This window comes from Aulostomus chinensis, chromosome 3 (assembly GCF_037954235.1).
Source record: "Aulostomus chinensis isolate RoL2024-O1b breed Wild chromosome 3, RoL_Achi_v1.0, whole genome shotgun sequence".
NCBI classification, from domain to species: domain Eukaryota; kingdom Metazoa; phylum Chordata; class Actinopteri; order Syngnathiformes; family Aulostomidae; genus Aulostomus; species Aulostomus chinensis.
The window spans coordinates 3,102,048-3,120,075 of NC_141322.1; the positions used below are offsets into that span (position 1 = coordinate 3,102,048).

The 18,028-nt window shown below is 46.5% G+C and overlaps 1 protein-coding gene across 1 annotated transcript; it reads left to right on the forward strand.

Annotated features, from left to right (window-relative positions):
* Positions 1 to 722: 722 nt before the first annotated feature.
* LOC147267386 (uncharacterized) lies at positions 723 to 12,185 on the forward strand. The gene is given in 11 exon segments (XM_086198231.1): positions 723 to 1,212; positions 1,321 to 1,424; positions 1,510 to 1,782; positions 1,902 to 1,995; positions 2,107 to 2,174; positions 2,288 to 2,503; positions 2,613 to 2,747; positions 2,832 to 2,900; positions 3,012 to 3,077; positions 3,189 to 9,052; positions 9,054 to 12,185. Coding segments are annotated over 11 exon segments (9,117 nt in total). The 5' UTR covers positions 723 to 1,109; the 3' UTR covers positions 11,179 to 12,185.
* The last annotated feature ends 5,843 nt before the right edge of the window (positions 12,186 to 18,028 follow it).

The window sequence follows — 18,028 nt, forward strand, 5'->3', positions numbered from 1 at the left end:
CTCCGCCATTTCGCGTCTCCACACGAGGCCGCTAGCTCCGCCATTTCGCGTCTCCACACGAGGCCGCTAGCTCCGCCATTTCGCGTCTCCACACGAGGCCGCTAGCTCCGCCATTTCGCCCCTCGAGACGAGGCTAGCTCCGCCATTTCGCGTCTCCACAGGAGGCCGCTAGCTCCGCCATTTCGCGTCTCCACAGGAGGCCGCTAGCTCCGCCATTTCGCGTCTCCACAGGAGGCCGCTAGCTCCGCCATTTCGCGTCTCCACAGGAGGCCGCTAGCTCCGCCATTTCGCGTCTCCACAGGAGGCCGCTAGCTCCGCCATTTCACCTCGCCTCGACTAGGCTCCTCGCCTCCGCCATTTCGTGTTGCTGCACGAAATGAACGCCATTTCGCCTCACCGCCATGAACTGCTACCTAGTCCCTTTTACTTAATCATTTCACATGACTAACAGCTTCGTATGTTTCTGTATCCATTTAACCATTTTTTAAAATTTATATCATACTTCTGATGTATGTGAGTTGTTTAATGATTTTCTCTCTATATTGTATAACAGTGTGAAACGATATAAGTATGTATAATATAATTCACTGTCAATCACTACAAATAATTATTACACACGTTCATTAATGCCATCATTTCACATGAATAATAGCTTTTTTAGATTATGTCTGAAGGTGTGTATTTATGTTTATAGGTGTGTGTTTATCTGTATATCTTGTGTGTATATAAAACAGTACCTTCATGTCTACCTTACAGATTACCTGCTTGTGACTTGCTGGTCTGCTCCATCTTGTATATCAACCACTATTCTTCCAAACTACTCTCACCTTCAAACTCAACACATACTTACATACTCACTTCATTTAGTCAAACGCATAACTTTTGCATACTTGAACAACTCTACATTCATTCACATTGACACACACACACACACACACACACACACACTACTACACATTGACCATCTCCTACTGCCAAGGTAAGTTGCACTTCTTTTTAATAACCTCACTTAAGAAGTGAACATCTCTCCTGTTTGTGAGTACAAATAGCATAATATAGTCTCATGCTTTCATTGTGAACGATCAATCAATATACATTCTCTTTCATAGATGCCCCGTGCGAAGGCCCACCGGCGTGCCCAGGCGACCAAGCGGAGGATGGCGGAGAGGCAGCCTTGGATCCCTGGGCCACCTATCCCCGAGTTTGTTGCTCGTATGTATTACCTATTCTTTAAACACCTTGCCGCTCCCACTTAAACACTTGCCACAAAAAAACATGTCAGCCATGACCTCACATTCTTGTACATCTCCATCCTAACAGGGCGCGGTACCGGACACCGCCATCGCGTGCGGAGATGGCAAACTTCACTCTACACCAACCACTCCGTGAAGCTTGTCACTCCTGCTCAGTCCCCGGGCCAGAAGGTACTGATCTTTTTCATTCTACATTATTGCATGCCTCTACGCACTCATCCTTGCTGTGTGTTCTAAACATGTGCTTCTGTGACAGATGGTGTTCGTCCTCGGAGACTCCCACCTGCGCGCCATCGTCGACGGGTTCGTGAGTATGCCGCAAGGTTCTCTCACTTTTGGCTTCTTATCCGTTCCAGGTGGAGCCGCCTCTGACCTCAGGACCGAGGTCATGCACGCCACCCTCCCCTGGACCCCGGACTTGGTGTGCGTGGGGGCCCCCAGCAACAACCTCACAGCCAGCAGGACTGTTGGTGAGGCGGCGTTGGACTTCCGTGCTCTCCTGACCACTGTCAGCAGCCTCTGGTCGACGGTGAGCTTCTGTTTGTCATATACTGTTGCTATTATGTCTTCCCTCCTACACAGTCACACTTTTTAGTTATGTAATTATTTACAATCATATATGACATTTGTTTCATTTCGCCCTTCAAGGTGTTAGTGATGGATTTCCCTCCACGCTTAACCATCGATCCGGCCTTGCAGGACCTGCTACGTCAGGAATACCGCCGTGTCACAGCGCGCATGGGTATGTCACTCTTCACATCTCCTTGTTACGTCACATTCATACTTTGACGCTCTATTATTTCATGCACATTACACCATTACCATAGATATTTATGCCGTGTACATCTTCCAGGTATCCCATACGTGTCTATGGCGGAGCACCTCCCAGTCCATCGGTTGGAGCTGTGGTGCCACGACGGTGTAAGTGCAGCATAATGTCATCACTTACATATGTTAAATGCTCTACCTTCCCTCTTGTTCCATGCTATGTTACCCTACGCCATTAAAGTCTACTTTGTTTTCATGTCTTTCAGGTTCACCTCAGCGACTCCGATGGCATGCCGGTTGTGGTGGATCTGCTGTGGAACGCCGCGGTCCGTCAGCTCGCCCCCCCTCCACCACAGCCCACCGTGTCACCCCGCACATCGCCGCGTGTGAGGGTGTCTCCCAGGGTGATCGTGACGGGACACGTTCCTGTGCCTCGTCATCGTGACCCCCGGGAGTGGACCGTCGTTGGGCGGGCATGCGCGGTAATGTATTTCACTACTACATTATCCAAATGCACATTTCTTAAATCTTCTTGTTATGAACAACAACTAATATTTGTGCTTCTTCCCCTCTTTGCTTTCTGTTTGAAAGACTGGTACACCTCCGGCCCGACAGTCTCCCATCCCGTCCAACCCGGTGTGGTTCAGCAGTGACATGCTGGATGCCATGGAGAAGGTTTCACCTTCTTCTGGCTCCGGCTGCACTGCTGCTCCACCAGCTGGCCAGGTAACTATAGCACTCATTACATTTACTGTTTAAAGCCTACATGCATCTCTGATGTTGTAAACAAAAATTCTACCCTTCTTTCAGTCTCCCCCTGGCAACGGGAAGCGCCAGCGCCAACGTGTTGCCTCAAAGAACAAAGGAGGAAAGCGACAGGTTAGTATTTGGATGTCTTCTTCCAATAACTGCAATATAACTTATACCTGCATTTTGACTTAAACTTAAAAATCCACTTCTTTTGTACTTAATCTCCTTTTCTTTATTTAGGTGCTGGCAACACCACCTGCCCGTCTGACCGTGTCCGCCTCCAAGCCCCGTCCAGCAGCGCAGCAGGTTGGCCTTGCTTTAATTACATACAGTTTACTTCTTGTGCCTAATTCAAATCACCAACATTTCCTCTCCTACTTTATTTACATTTTACATTCTCTGTTCATCTTCCAACAGGTGGAGGCGGCAGCCAAGGCGTGCGAGGAGGAGTCTGCGGTGCCACTGACTGCTGCCCTGGTGCCAGAGGGTCCGAGGAGGGAGGTTGCCGCAGCTCGCCCGGCCTTGCTGACGGAATCGCCTGTCGAGGAGCCAACGCAGACGACGCACACGCCCAGCAAAGCTGAGTCTGACTGCTCTATGTTCTCTGTGCATGATGTAAAAGCAGCTAATGCAGATTCCAATGGCAATGATGTGGCAATGGTGGCTCCTAATAGTAGAGGGATTAAGATAGGTAAGATTGTGAAGGGCTCTTTTCATCAGGGACATGAGCAGTTCAAGTATGGAGGACTGCAGTGTATGGCTATTGCTTTGGTCAGCATAGCCAAACACACTTTAAGCAGTGTGTTCACCTGGAAAAGGTGTGATGTAGATCGTGTCTTAATTGAAGGAGATCAGTTATACACTTTCTTGCGTGACAGTGGCTCTTTTACACATCCCTCACATCTGCTATCTGTTCCTGACTTGCCACATCACTTGGAAGTTGATGGACAGGTATGCAGTTTCCATTTTGGGGATGTACTGTTAGGGGAAGTAGGTGTGACTGAAGGGGAGCTGGTGGACTTTGGTGTCTTTATCAGTCTGCGTGATGGACTGGCCAGCATCTTCAGTGACTACAGCACATGTCTTATGACACTGTGTGGAAACACCACTTCCATCATCCATCAGGATGGACAGTTTGCTGTTGTCGACAGTCACTCACGTAATTATAGTGGCTTGTCACATTGCCGTGGTACCAGTGTGGTTCTGCATTTTGCATGTCTTGATGACCTGCATCACTACATCTGCTGTTTGGCTGAGAGTCTCAGTGCAAACCAGAAACTTTTCGAACTGTGTGGTGTTGTTGTGTGTTCAGATGTCAATGCAGTTCCATCTGGAGAGAGCTGTATGTTTCAGGCCAGTGAAGTGAGACAGTCCACCTTTATTGACAAAACCGTACATGATGACTCCACCATCTCCAAAGGTCTTCCTACTGTACCTACAAATCTGGCCATGTCTAACATTGCTTCATCTCTTAATGTCAGCACTGCATCACAGGAAGGACCACACGGTACTCATGGCACAAAGCGCACAATTTCTCCTGACAACCATGTGTCAAAGAAATTAAAGACGCTTGAAGGCTGTATGCTTAACACAGACGTAGAATTTGTTTGTGCTGTCACAAATGACACGCTACTGTTTTGTCCTCTCGGTGTACATAATTGTCAGGTTTTGTGTCAAAAGTTAAATATTGACTTTGACAAGTTCAATCCTCCACTCTCCACAGAAGTTGGATTGATCGGTCCTCCATGTAAGAATGAGAGGATCGTTGCTGATGGGAACTGCTTCTTCAGGGCCATCTCTCAGGCAGTGAGTGGCTCTCAGAAGCACCATCGCAAGATTAGATCTGCTGTTTGTAAAGAGCTGGAGAGAAATGCTCAGAAATATGTCTCTCTTTTGAGAAGACACGATTCCTCTGTGTCACAGTACCTCCAGCAGTCCAGGATGAAATATATTAACACTTGGGCCACAGAGGTGGAAATACAGGTCACAGCAGATTTGTTAGGAGTTAGTGTTTGTACTTTTCTGGATGGACGTTGGCTTAAATATAGTAGTGCCAGTGACCTTTTTCACCCTGAGTGCATTTATGTACAAAACATCCTGGACAGGCATTTTGAGAATGTGGTCTGTGTGTCTCAGCCTGGACAACAGACGTGTTATGGTTATTGTAAACTTGTGGATGTGCCAACTTACACCTTGAGGACTACGTTACAAGTTCCCGCTGACGTTGACACAGAACATGTAGAATGTAATTTCCCTTTCGTTGTTTCCGACAAAGGTCTTGATACTGATCAGTTTCTGCAAATGAATACTCGGTCTGAAGTAACTGTCGATGCTGGGCGGTCTAAATATTTGAAGCTAAAAAAAAAAAAACAGGACAAATTGAATAAATTGACGAGGGAAAAACATCTCTTGACAAACAAAAACATGTATTGGGAAAATGCTCTCTACAGAGAGAGAAAAAAATTACAAATGCTCAATAAATATCACACACATTTAGCATACAAAGAGAGTGTAAAAGCAAAGATTAGACACGATTACCAACAGAATCCCCAGCATAGACAAAAAGTTAAGACCAGAAGTAAAGCTGTAAGTATACTCAAATATCAACAAAACATCCAGTACAGACTCAGTGTGATAGCCAAGAGTATAGAAAAATATAGAGACAATCTCCAACATAGACAAACTGTTAAAACCAGAAGTGTCACGAAATATAGACAGAAAATAAACCACAGAGAGAATGTAAAAGCCAGAAGTGTTGTCAAATACAGAGATGACATCAAGCATAGGCAGAGCGTTAAAGCCAGAAGTCTTGTTAAGTATAGACACAACATCAAGCATAGACAGACAGTTAGAGCTAACCGGAAGGAAGTTATAACAAAAAAGTATCGTGGCAGTTCAGAATTTAAGAAACAAGTTATTGCCACTGTTCAATTGAATAGGACAAAAAGAGCTGAAAAGTATCAAGACTTCAACTTTGTCATGGAACAATTCTTGGATAAGGTTAGAGACGGCCCTGAGTTCATCTGTTGTGTGTGTCATCGGTTGTTGTTCAGAACTCAGGTGCTGGGTTGTAATTACGAAATGTACGCTGGAAATTCTGCTAGAGTTGCCGTTGCTAACCGATGCATAAGTGACACGTATTTGCATAGGTGTGGTAGTGATTGTGTTGTGCCTTGTGGGTTGGCAGCTTGTAGGGGTCAACTTTGGATCTGCCATACGTGTCACAGTAAAATTTCCAAAGGGCAGATTCCAGCTGAGTGTTGGGTCAACAACCTGACACCGGATCCCATTCCGCCGGAACTGGGATGCTTGAATAGCTTGGAGCAACACTTGATTGCGCTGCATATTCCGTTCATGAAATTGTTGGCATTGCCAAAAGGGGGGCAGAACGGAGTACATGGGCCGGTAACATGCGTTCCGGCTAATGTCGTGCAGACAACCAATGTGTTGCCTAGGACTAGCGTGGAAGGGTCCATGATGCAGGTCAAACTTAAACGTAAGTTGACCTACAAGGGACATTATCGGTATCAGTTTGTCGATAGTACACGGGTAAGACAGGCGCTGCACTTTTTAAAAAGGAATAATCCTTTTTACCAGAACATTGACTTCAATGAGGATTGGGTCAATGACTTTTGTCGCCAGGACGATGGCGAGACTGAGGAGGTTCAGTCTGACGGTGAGGACGGAGCTGTCGTAGAGGGGGCAGAGTCTTGTGAGCAGAAGCAGGTCGTTTCAGAGGGTGCGGTGACAGCTCCGTCAGGTGGTCAAGACGACGTGATAGATGATTCAACAGAAATAATTCAAGATGAACTGTTGCATGACAGACAGCAGCACTGCATGTTTCAGGACACTTGCCTTATGCCTGTTGATATTGGTCAGGAAGCATTAGACCAGTATTTCGAGGACATAATCAACGTGGCGCCTGCGGAAGGGAATAGTCCAGTTAGGCTGCTTTCTGACCACACGAACGAGGCCAAGTGTTTCCCCGTCTTGTTTCCTCTGGGTAGGAAAACATTTCACGACGGGCGCTCGCAAGCGTTGACTCTGACGCGGTACTTCAATAACCGGATTATGCATGTGGATGGCCGCTATTCCGGCAACGTTGAGTACATTTTCTTCAGTCAGTACATGTCTGAGACTGAGCAAGTGTCCTCGAAAGTTTCCGTGGCAGGGCGTAAGGGTAGGGCAGGTCACAAGTCCCAGAAGGTTAGCGCAGCGATGCTGATGAACGAGGACACTTTGAAGCAGATGTTGCAGGTCGACGAGGGCTTCAGATTTCTGAAGCCCATTCGAGGAACGCCTGCCTTTTGGCAGTCGGTTCAGAAGGACCTGTTAGCATGCGTCCGTCAGTTGGGGATTCCGACGTGGTTCTGTTCGTTTTCGTCTGCTGATCTGCGCTGGCAGAATCTCCTGACCAGTATCCTGAAGCAGGAGGGCAGAACGCAGACGGTGGAAGATTTGGAGTGGGCAGACAGGTGCGAGCTGTTGCGTAGGAACCCCGTGACAGCCGCGAGGATGTTTGACTACAGGTGGCATTGCTTCTTGAATGAGGTTCTCAAGTCTCCTTCACAACCGATTGGCAAAATCACAGATTACTTTTATCGAGTAGAATTTCAGCAGCGCGGCTCCCCTCATGTCCACTGTCTGTTTTGGATTGAGGGGGCTCCCCAAATTGATAAGAACACAGATGAGGAGGTGGTGGCATTTATTGACCAATATGTCACCTGCGACTTAAACCCTGACGATGACACGTTATCGGCTATCGTGGCATCGGTTCAAGCCCACTCCAGGCGACACACCAAATCCTGTTTGAAACACGGAACGTGTCGCTTCCATTTCCCAAAAGTTGTTTCGGCCCGGACTTTTGTTTGTAAAACGGAAATTAAAACCTGTACCTGTGATCCGAAGGCCAGAGAGAATCCTCAGTCAACAAGCGTGCCGGTCTGTAATTGTTTTCAAGACACGAATCCCATTAATAAGGAGACGGCACACGCCATTTTGAAAGCCGTGAAGAAGGCTGTTAAAAAAGCGGACGCAGGAGAAGTGGCCTACGCTAGCGTGGACCACTTGTTCCAGACTCTGGGCATTAATCAGGAGATTTTTGAGCTGGCTTATAAGCGCCTGCACACAAAGACTAGGATAGTCTATAAAAGAGGGGTAAAGGATGTCTGGGTGAACCAGTACAATAAGAAATTGTTGAAGTGCTGGAATGCTAACATGGACATTAGCTTTGTCACCGATGCCTATGCAGTAATCATTTACATCATTTCGTATATAACCAAAGCCGAGAGAGAAATTGGGCTTTTATTGGCCAACGCACAAAAAGAAGCATCCAAACAATCAAATCTCTCTGCTAGAGAGGCTTTGAAAAAACTAGGAAGTGTGTATTTGCACAACAGGGACGTTTGTGCCCAGGAGTCGGTGTACAGGCTAACGAACATGCATCTGAGGGAGTGTTCCAGGAAGGTTGTTTTTGTGCCAACAGGGGCAAATGTAGTTAGAATGAGTTTACCCCTCAGTGTGTTGAGGCAGAAAGCTGCTTGTGGTGACATGAGGTCAGAGGATATGTGGATGCCGAATATAGTCGATAGGTATAGGAGCAGGCCAGATGACCAGGTTTTTGACGACATGTGTATGGCTACGTTTGCGTCTGAGTATCGTCTTCTCAGCAATAATGAAAAGCCCAAGAACATGATTCAACTGAAGAATGGACTTGGCTTCATCTTGAGGAGAACGCGGTCTCAGTTCGCTGTTGTGCGCTACATGCGCTTCGACTTAGAAAAACAGGAGGAAGCACACTATCAGAGTCTTCTTCAGATGTATCTCCATTACAGAATTGACGCAGATCTGAAACCTGAGGGGTTTCATCTGTTCAGTCAGTTCTATAAGGATGGAGAGGTTAGGTTTAGGGACGGTTCGATGAAGTCGGTGCAAAGCGTCGTCGATGAGAACAGGGCCAGGTTTGAGGTCGATTGTCCTGAGTTGGATCACGCTGAGGAGATTGCTCAGCAAGGTCAGGTCGATGAGGATGTTTGGGGGGAGCTCTGTCCTGAGCTGGAAGCGGAACGCCTCGAGTGTTTAGAGGAAATGAAAGAGCAAAGGCAAGGCGAAAATGCTGATGAGCATTTGGCTGACGCCTTACAAAATGTTCCCGATTTGGCGGCTGCCAAACCAAAAACAGATGTGTTTTTGGAGAGGAACAGGAGCATTTTGCCCAGAAGTGACGGCTTGGCCTTAGTTAGGTCTCTGAACGAGACGCAAATGGCTGTCTTCAACAAAGTTACAGTGGTGTCTGCAGAAGGCCATGGGTAAGAACCCAGAGCCTCTGCATGTGTTTTTGACAGGCGGTGCAGGGACGGGGAAAAGTCACTTAATTAGGGCCATTCAGTACGAGGCCGGGAGACTGCTGGCAACACTTTGTCATCAACCAGATAGCATTTCGGTTCTGTTAATGGCCTCCACGGGCATAGCTGCATACACTTTAAATGCAGCAACAATTCATCACTCGCTGAGTATTGGCACACACTCCAGCTTGCCTTACACACCCTTGGGAGAAGACAAACTGAACTCTCTAAGGGCCACATTTAGAGACCTACAAATTGTCATCATTGATGAGATTAGCATGGTTGATCACAATCTGTTGGCATACGTCCACGGCAGGTTGAGGCAGCTAAAACAGACCGGTGACTTTTCCCCATTTGGTAATGTTAGCGTCATAGCCGTCGGTGACTTCTACCAGTTGCCTCCCGTTAAAGGGAAGCCGCTGTACGCTGGTCAGGTTGGTGTGGACCTGTGGTGCCACTTTAGCGTGGTGGAGCTGACTACTGTCGTCAGACAGAAGGACAGCTCCTTTGCTGAGATGTTGAACAGGCTTCGGGTGCGTTCCAAGAAAACCCCCATGTTAGACGGCGACGTCCAAATTTTGAAATCGCGAGAGACAGGGGAAGATAGCTCGGCCTTGCATATTTTCACCACAAATGTGCAAGTGGAAGAATTTAATTTGAACCAGTTGTTCCGCACGTGCCCAGATTATGTTGAAATTGACGCTAAAGACTTTACGCCGAACCGCAAAACCGGCAAATTGGAACCTGGAATCATTAGCAAGGGGCAGGGCACGTGTTTGGAATCTAAATTGTGTTTGGCCAAAAACGCCAGAGTCATGCTCTGTCGTAACGTCGACGTCCAGGACGGTCTGGTCAATGGCGCGTGTGGCACTGTCAGCTACATTGAATTTGGCCCCGACCCCACATTTCCTCTGAGAATTTACGTCAAGTTCGATGACGACAACATTGGCAGACAGAGGAGGACAGAGCGTCCACACGCAGCAGTAGAATACAGGCATTCTACTGCTATTGAACCAGACAGGGAGAAGACCAGGAAGCGCGGTTGTGTGCGGGTGCAGTTTCCCCTCAGGCTAGCGTGGGCTTGTACAGTCCACAAAGTACAGGGGTTGACTGTAGACCAGGCTGTTGTGTGTTTAAAGAAGGTATTTGCACCTGGGCAGGCGTATGTAGCTCTCAGTCGTGTTAGGGCCTTGTCGGGACTGATCATCAAGGACTTTGAAGAAAAGGCCATTTACTGCAAGGACACCATTAAGGAGGCCATAGCTAGCATGCCTCCATTTTTGATTGAGCAGCCTTCATCAAATACACAGTTCGCGGTGTATTTGATGAACGTACAAAGTTTAAGTCGCCACCTGCTAGACTTGGTGTCCTGCACGCAGCATTTGCAGCTTAACTGCATTGCTGTCACAGAAACATGGCTCACTGCACAGTCCTCATTGGACTGTGTGCAAATTTCTGGCTACGATTTCCACAGTCGTCCTCGGTCTCTGTGTTACAGCGCCGCTGACCCCACATTCTCCAAATTCCAGCAGTTAGAACGCGGTGGCGTCGGCCTGTATAGTTTAGCCCATTCGGACGTCGACATTCTGCAGGTACCCGATTTCAATCTGGAGTGCTTGGTGTGCCTGCACAAAAAATTGAGCATTTCCCTGGCCGTCATTTACCGTCCACCAGCGTATCCAAATTTGCTGTTCAAAGGCAATGTGGGGAGGTTGCTTGACTGGTTAACTCCAACAAGTAACACTGTTGTAGTCATGGGAGACTTTAACGAGAACATTTTGAAAGGGTCATCAATTTGTAAATTTATGGAAGAAAAAGGGTTCACCCAACACGTGACACAAGAGACCACAGAAAAGGGGACGCTAATTGACCACGTTTACGTTAAAACGTCACAGTACGACGTGGAATGTGCAGTCTGGCCAGCCTACTTCAGCGATCACGAAGGGATCCTGTGTAGGTTTTCTGTTTCAGATGATCAGGGGGAGTTAGATGACCTCGCCAGTTTGTTTAGCTTGGATGACTTTGAGGATTTCCAGGGCGATTCTGACCACCAGGATGACTGAGTGTCAAAGCTACATGGCTGTCCCAGGTCAAATACTAGCCTCATGTCAGCTCAGTTGGCTCTGTGTGTGCTGGTAGGACAAGTTGACTCGGACCTGTTGTTGATAGGAAGCCTGGCATGACTGTTGGCATTTGTTAGAATAGAAAGTCCCACTCCACCTCTCTGTGCCCTTTTTAATCTTTTTAACTTTTTTAACCTTTTTAACTTTGGCTATTTATTCTGTGTATGTCTTGACATGCACGGTTTTTAAGGTATTTATTCATGTATTTATTTAACTTATTCCACTGTCACGCACTGCACTTACTGCAGTTTTGTAGTGACTATGAGTTGGTAGTTTAGCTCCACGAATCATGGTTCCACTGGTGCTGCGTGACAATCATGGGTCACAGCACGTTGTTGTAGTTGATATTTATAGTTGTTGTTGGTCATTTATAGTTGTTGTGAGTCACTGTCTGTCACATTATTGCTGTTGGTCTCTTATAAATGTTTTATAAATGTATTCTGTATGTATTTTTGCCTGTTGTCTCTCCTCTCAGCCCCCTCCCTCTTTGTCTCTCTCTCTCTCTGTATCTCTCTCCTCTTCTCCCACTGCCCCCGCCCCTCACCCCCAAGTCTATCTCCCCTCTCCACCCCAGCCCCATCTCTCTCCCTCTCCCTCTCAACCCCAACCGGTCCAGGCAGGTGGCCGCCCACTTTGAGCCTGGTTCTGCCTGAGGTTTCTTCCTGTAAAAGGGAGTTTTTCCTCACCACCGTCGCCAAGTGCTTGCTCATGTGGGAATGTTGGGTTTCTTTCACTAAACTTGTAAATAGTTTGTTCATTGAACCCCAACGGGGAGAAATTTCATTGAAGTTCTAAATTACTTTCATTAATTATGTTCACTGTATGTTCTAAAAGCATTTTTATTTGACTTCAGATTTATAATTTCCATTTTGTTACACATGCAGTGACTGTCTCTAATTGACCTTTTGTTCAAATTAATCAGTTAATAAATTCCCATGTTCACCACAGCTGATGTCTGTCTTTTATTGTCACAATAACAGTGTACATGGACAATGAATGTTGAACTTTCTAATCCACAGTCAAATGTCCTGTTTTCAATGCTGTATTTTGCCACATTCATGCTTGATGATATTCAGCAACTTAACTGGAAGAACCACAGTAAAGTGACAGCCAACAGGTAGCACAGACAATGATGAACACAAGGGTCAATATGAAGCTGTCACATCTGCAGTCACACTTTGGGTCCAACTGGAGCTTCTACCTCCTCAACTTCAACTCTCACCACTTTGATACCAACATGGATGGAGGAGCACTTCGCCATCACCCTGGGATTGATGATGTCATTCAACACCTTCACTAGGAGAAGCACATCAAACTTAGACAAAGGTAGGACAGAAGATGACAGGCAGACGGATCAATGCTGTCAGCTCAGCACTTGGAGTCACAACTGAAAAAGATGGTCTAAAATATTACTATTGGCCAACATATGGAGAGTTAATGACTGTTTTTAACAGTAAAACTGGCAAAGTCCTCCTCTGCCCTTCAGTCGAATACAGATGGTAGACATTTGTGTACTGTTGTCATGGAAACAGAAAGGGAGCATCTCTGCTCTCATGGTACATATTCTCAAACACTTCTAGCTTCTAAATTAAAAGACCCACACGTTCAAAAACCATATTATTGAATTCCTGACAAAAAAACTATAAAAACATCTGGTAACATTCAACTTTTGACCAACATATGCTGAGTTATGACTGTGTTTGTCAGTTAAACTGCCAAATCCTCCTCTGCTCTCCACTCTGACACAGATGGCAGAGAGCGAGCAGAGAAGGGAGGGGCTCTTAAAGGGCCGGCTCTCAGCTCTGCAGTCACACTGTGCAGCAAACTGAGGCTCGTATCTCCTAAACTACAAGGCCTAGGGATTTGCCGATCACACCGTTGGATTGGGGCCGGCGATCCGGCCGCGGTTAGGCGGGGGCTCAGGCCCTAACAACGCTGCTTGCAGCTTTAATTAGGGCCTGAGCCAGAAGGTACTTCTGGGCGAAGACCCTATTATGTTTCGAAGTCAGAGAGACACGAAGTCAGCGCTAAAAGCAGTAAAAACACACACTTAGGAACATCACAGGCCTCTAAAAACATCACAGGAGGGTCCGGGGGGGGGACAGGGGGGTGAGGTCCCCCATTGAAACCTATGGTGGCAAAAATTTTATCTGAAATTGTAAAATTTCTTGACTTATTAGGGCCTGAGCCAGAAGGTACTTCTGGGCGAAGACCCTATTATGTTTCGAAGTCAGAGAGACACGAAGTCAGCGCTAAAAGCAGTAAAAACACACACTTAGGAACATCACAGGCCTCTAAAAACATCACAGGGGGGTCCGGGGGGGGACAGGGGGGTGAGGTCTCCCATTGAAAACAATGGTGGCACAAATTGTATCTAAAATTGCTTCGTTTTTTTCTTATTAGGGCCTGAGCCAGAAGGTACTTCTGGGCGAAGACCCTATTATGTTTCGAAGTCAGAGAGACACGAAGTCAGCGCTAAAAGCAGTAAAAAAACACACTTAGGAGCATCACAGGCCTCTAAAAACATCACAGGGGGGTCCGGGGGGGGAGAGGGGGGTGAGGTCCCCCATTGAAACCAATGGTGGCAAAAATTATATCTGAAATTGTTAAGTTTGTTTCTTTCTTTGCTATTATTATTATTAGGGCCTGAGCCAGAAGGTACTTCTGGGCGAAGACCCTATTATGTTTCGAAGTCAGAGAGACACGAAGTCAGCGCTAAAAGCAGTAAAAACACACACTTAGGAGCATCACAGGCCTCTAAAAACATCACAGGGGGGTCCGGGGGGGGACAGGGGGGTGAGGTCCCCCATTGAAACCAATGGTGGCAAAAATTATATCTAAAATTGCTTCGTTTTTTTCTTATTATTATTCTTTGTTTCATCCGGGAATCTTTAACGCTTAATTTGACCCCCTGAACATATGTGAAATTCGCTGAAATTTGGCACGCACGTCCGGTCCGGCGAAAAATTTGATATTTAAAAAAAAATTTTCGCAAAAACTCAATAGCGCCACCTAGGGAGCCAAAAAACTCGCAAAAAATTTGGAGCGCTCTAACTGCTTGTACGAATGTCCCAGAGACACGGGACCAACACCGTTGCACTCGTCTCATCAAGACGAAAATTTCATACGCTCTGACCTCTCACCTATCTACAACACAATGTCCACAAATTGGACAAAACTGTCAAAATGAGGACTTTTGCTCCTCCCCGAACAAAATCTATCTCCTCCTAAACCGTAAATGGCACCGCTTCCAGACTTTCACACACTACTCTCCCAACACTGCTCTTCAAAAATCTTTAAAGGCTAATATACTACGCGCTCGGTTCCCATTTTATAAGCCGTCAAAGTCGGGGAGACACGTTTCACGCTTACAATGGAAGTCAATGGGGTGGCCGTGTCCTCTCATGGTACAAACTCTTGAACAAATGCTTCTCACGTCTAAACTAAAACTCTCACAGCTTCACAAAACACACTACTGGATTCCTCAGAAAAATCCCTACAAAAATATGGTATTATATTCCACTTCCAAGCAACATATGCAGAGTTATTTGCTTTTCACACACTAAAAATTTACACTTTTAAGCTGCTCTCCACTCAGGCACAGATGGCAGAGATTTGTTTACTGTAGTCATGGAAACCACAATTGGAGGGTCTCTGCCCTCATGTACATACTCTCAAACAAACACTTGTAGCTTCTAAACTGAAACACTCACACCTTCAGAAAACACACCATTGAATTCCTGAGAAAAAACTCTACGCACTGATGTCTTTACTTTCAACTTTGGACCCACATATGCTGAGTTATGACTGGTTTTCACAGTAAAACTGCCAAATCCTCCTCTGCTCTCCACTCTGACACAGATGGCAGAGAGCGAGCAGAGAAGGGAGGGGCTATTAAAGGGCCGGCTCTCAACTCTGCACTCGCACTGTGCAGCGAACTGAGGCTCGTATCTCCTAAACTACAAGGCCTAGGGATTTGCCGATTACACCGTTGGATTCGGGCCGGTGTCAAGGACGCGGCCGTAGGCCGCGCAGGGGCTCAGGCCCTAACAACGCTGCTTGCAGCTTTAATTAGGGCCTGAGCCAGTCCCTGGCGAAGACCCTATTATGTTTCGAAGTCACACTCGCCACTTCAAAAGTAAATTTGACCCCCTAAACATGCATGAAAACTCACCAAATTTGGTAAGCACATCAGGTGCGGCGAAAAATTCGATAATTAAAAAAAAAAGAGGCGCTCTACTCAATAGCGCCACCTACATACACAAAAAACCACGCCACAGACTGTAGGAATGTCCTACAGACATGGGACAAACACCATTGAACTCGTCTCATCAAGACGGATAAATCATACACTCACACCCCTGACCTAACTGTAACAGGATGTCCACAATTTGGACACGAATGTCTAATTTTGGACAATTTTGCGCCCCGAACAAAATCTATCTCCTCCTGAACCGTAAATGCCAGGGCTTCCAAACTTTCACACATTACTCTCCCAACTGTGCTCTTCAAAAATCTTTAAAGGCTAATATACTACGCGCTCGGTTTGGATTTTATGAGCCGTCAAAGTGGGGGAGACACTTTTCGCCTTACAATGGAAGTATATGGGGAGAGCGTGTCCTCTCAGGGTACATACTCTCAAACAAATGCTTCTCACATCTACACCATACATTCCACAGCTTTTAAAAACACAACACTGTATTCCTGACAAAAATCCCTACAAAAATATGGTATTTTGTGTGACTTTTGACCAACGTATGACGACTTATTCAGCTTTTACACACTATATTTCTCTTAATCCTCCACTCTCTCCACTCCAGCACAGATCAGACACAGTGCAGCGGGGGAGGGGTTCTTAAAGGAACAGCTGGCAGCTCTGCTCTCAGCTCTGCTCTCAGCTCTGACAGAGATGGCAGAGAGCGAGCAGAGAAGGGAGGGGCTCTTAAAGGGCCGGCTCTCAGCTCTGCACTCACACTGTGCAGCGCACTGAGGCTCATATCTCCTCAACTACAAGGCCTAGGGATTTGCCGATTACACCGTTGGATTGGGGCCGGCGATCCGGCCGCGGTTAGGCGGGGGCTCAGGCCCTAACAACGCTGCTTGCAGCTTTAATTAGGGCCTGAGCCAGTCCCTGGCGAAGACCCTATTATGTTTCGAAGTCACACTCGCCACTTCAAAAGTAAATTTGACCCCCTAAACATGCATGAAAACTCACCAAATTTGGTAAGCACATCGGGTGCGGCGAAAAATTCGATAATTAAAAAAAAAAGAGGCGCTCTACTCAATAGCGCCACCTACATACACAAAAAACCACGCCACAGCCTGTAGGAATGTCCTACAGACATGGGACAAACACCATTGAACTCGTCTCATCAAGACGGATAAATCATACACTCACACCCCTGACCTAACTGTAACAGGATGTCCACAATTTGGACACGAATGTCTAATTTTGGACAATTTTGCGCCCCGAACAAAATCTATCTCCTCCTAAACCGTAAATGCCAGGGCTTCCAAACTTTCACACATTACTCTCCCAACTGTGCTCTTCAAAAATCTTTAAAGGCTAATATACTACGCGCTCGGTTTGGATTTTATGAGCCGTCAAAGTGGGGGAGACACTTTTCACCTTACAATGGAAGTCTATGGGGAGAGCCTGTCCTCTCAGGGTACATACTCTCAAACAAATGCTTCTCACATCTACACCATACATTCCACAGCTTTTACAAACACACCACTGTATTCCTGACAAAAATCCCTACAAAAATATGGTATTTTGTGTGACTTTTGACCAACGTATGACGACTTATTCAGCTTTTACACACTACATTTCTCTGAATCCTCCACTCTCTCCACTCCAGCACAGATCAGACACAGTGCAGCGGGGGAGGGGTTCTTAAAGGGCCAGCTGGCAGCTCTGCGCTCAGCTCTGCTCTCAGCTCTGCTCTCAGCTCTGCTCTCAGCTCTGCACTCACACTGTGCAGCGCACTGAGGCTCATATCTCCTAAACTACAAGGCCTAGGGATTTGCCAATTACACCGTTGGATTCGGGCCGGTGTCAAGGACGCGGCCGTAGGCCGCGCAGGGGCTCAGGCCCTAACAACGCTGCTTGCAGCTTTAATTCTTTATTATCTCGCCCAATAAAACCTTAATTACACCCCCTGAACATGCATGAAATTCGCTGAATTTTTGCACGCACGTCCGGTCCGGCGAAAAATTTTATATTTTAAAAAAAAATTTCACGCAATACTCAACAGCGCCACCTAGCAAGCCAAAAACACGTTTACGTCAATAACTTCCCAGAGGAATGTCCCAAAGACATGGGACCAACACCGGTGGGTTCGTCTCATCAACACGAAAAATTCGTACACTCTGACCCATGACCTAACTCCAACAGGATGTCCACAATTTGGACACAAACGTCCAATTTTTCACCATCGCACCCTCCGAACAAAATCTATCTCCTCCGAAACCGTAAATAGCATCGCTTCCAAACTTTCACACATTAATCACACAACTGTGCTCTTCAAAAATCTTTAAAGGCTAATATACTACGCGCTCGGTTTGGATTTTATAAGCCGTCAAAGTGGGGGAGACACGTTTACGTTACAATGGAAGTCAATGGGGAGGCAGTGTCCTCTCATGGTACATACTCTCGAAAAATGCTTCTCACGTCTATACCATACATCGCACAGTTTTTACAAACATATCACTGTATTCCTCACAAAAATCCTTACAAAAATATGGTATTTTGTGTTACTTTTGACCAACGTATGCCAAGTTATTCAGC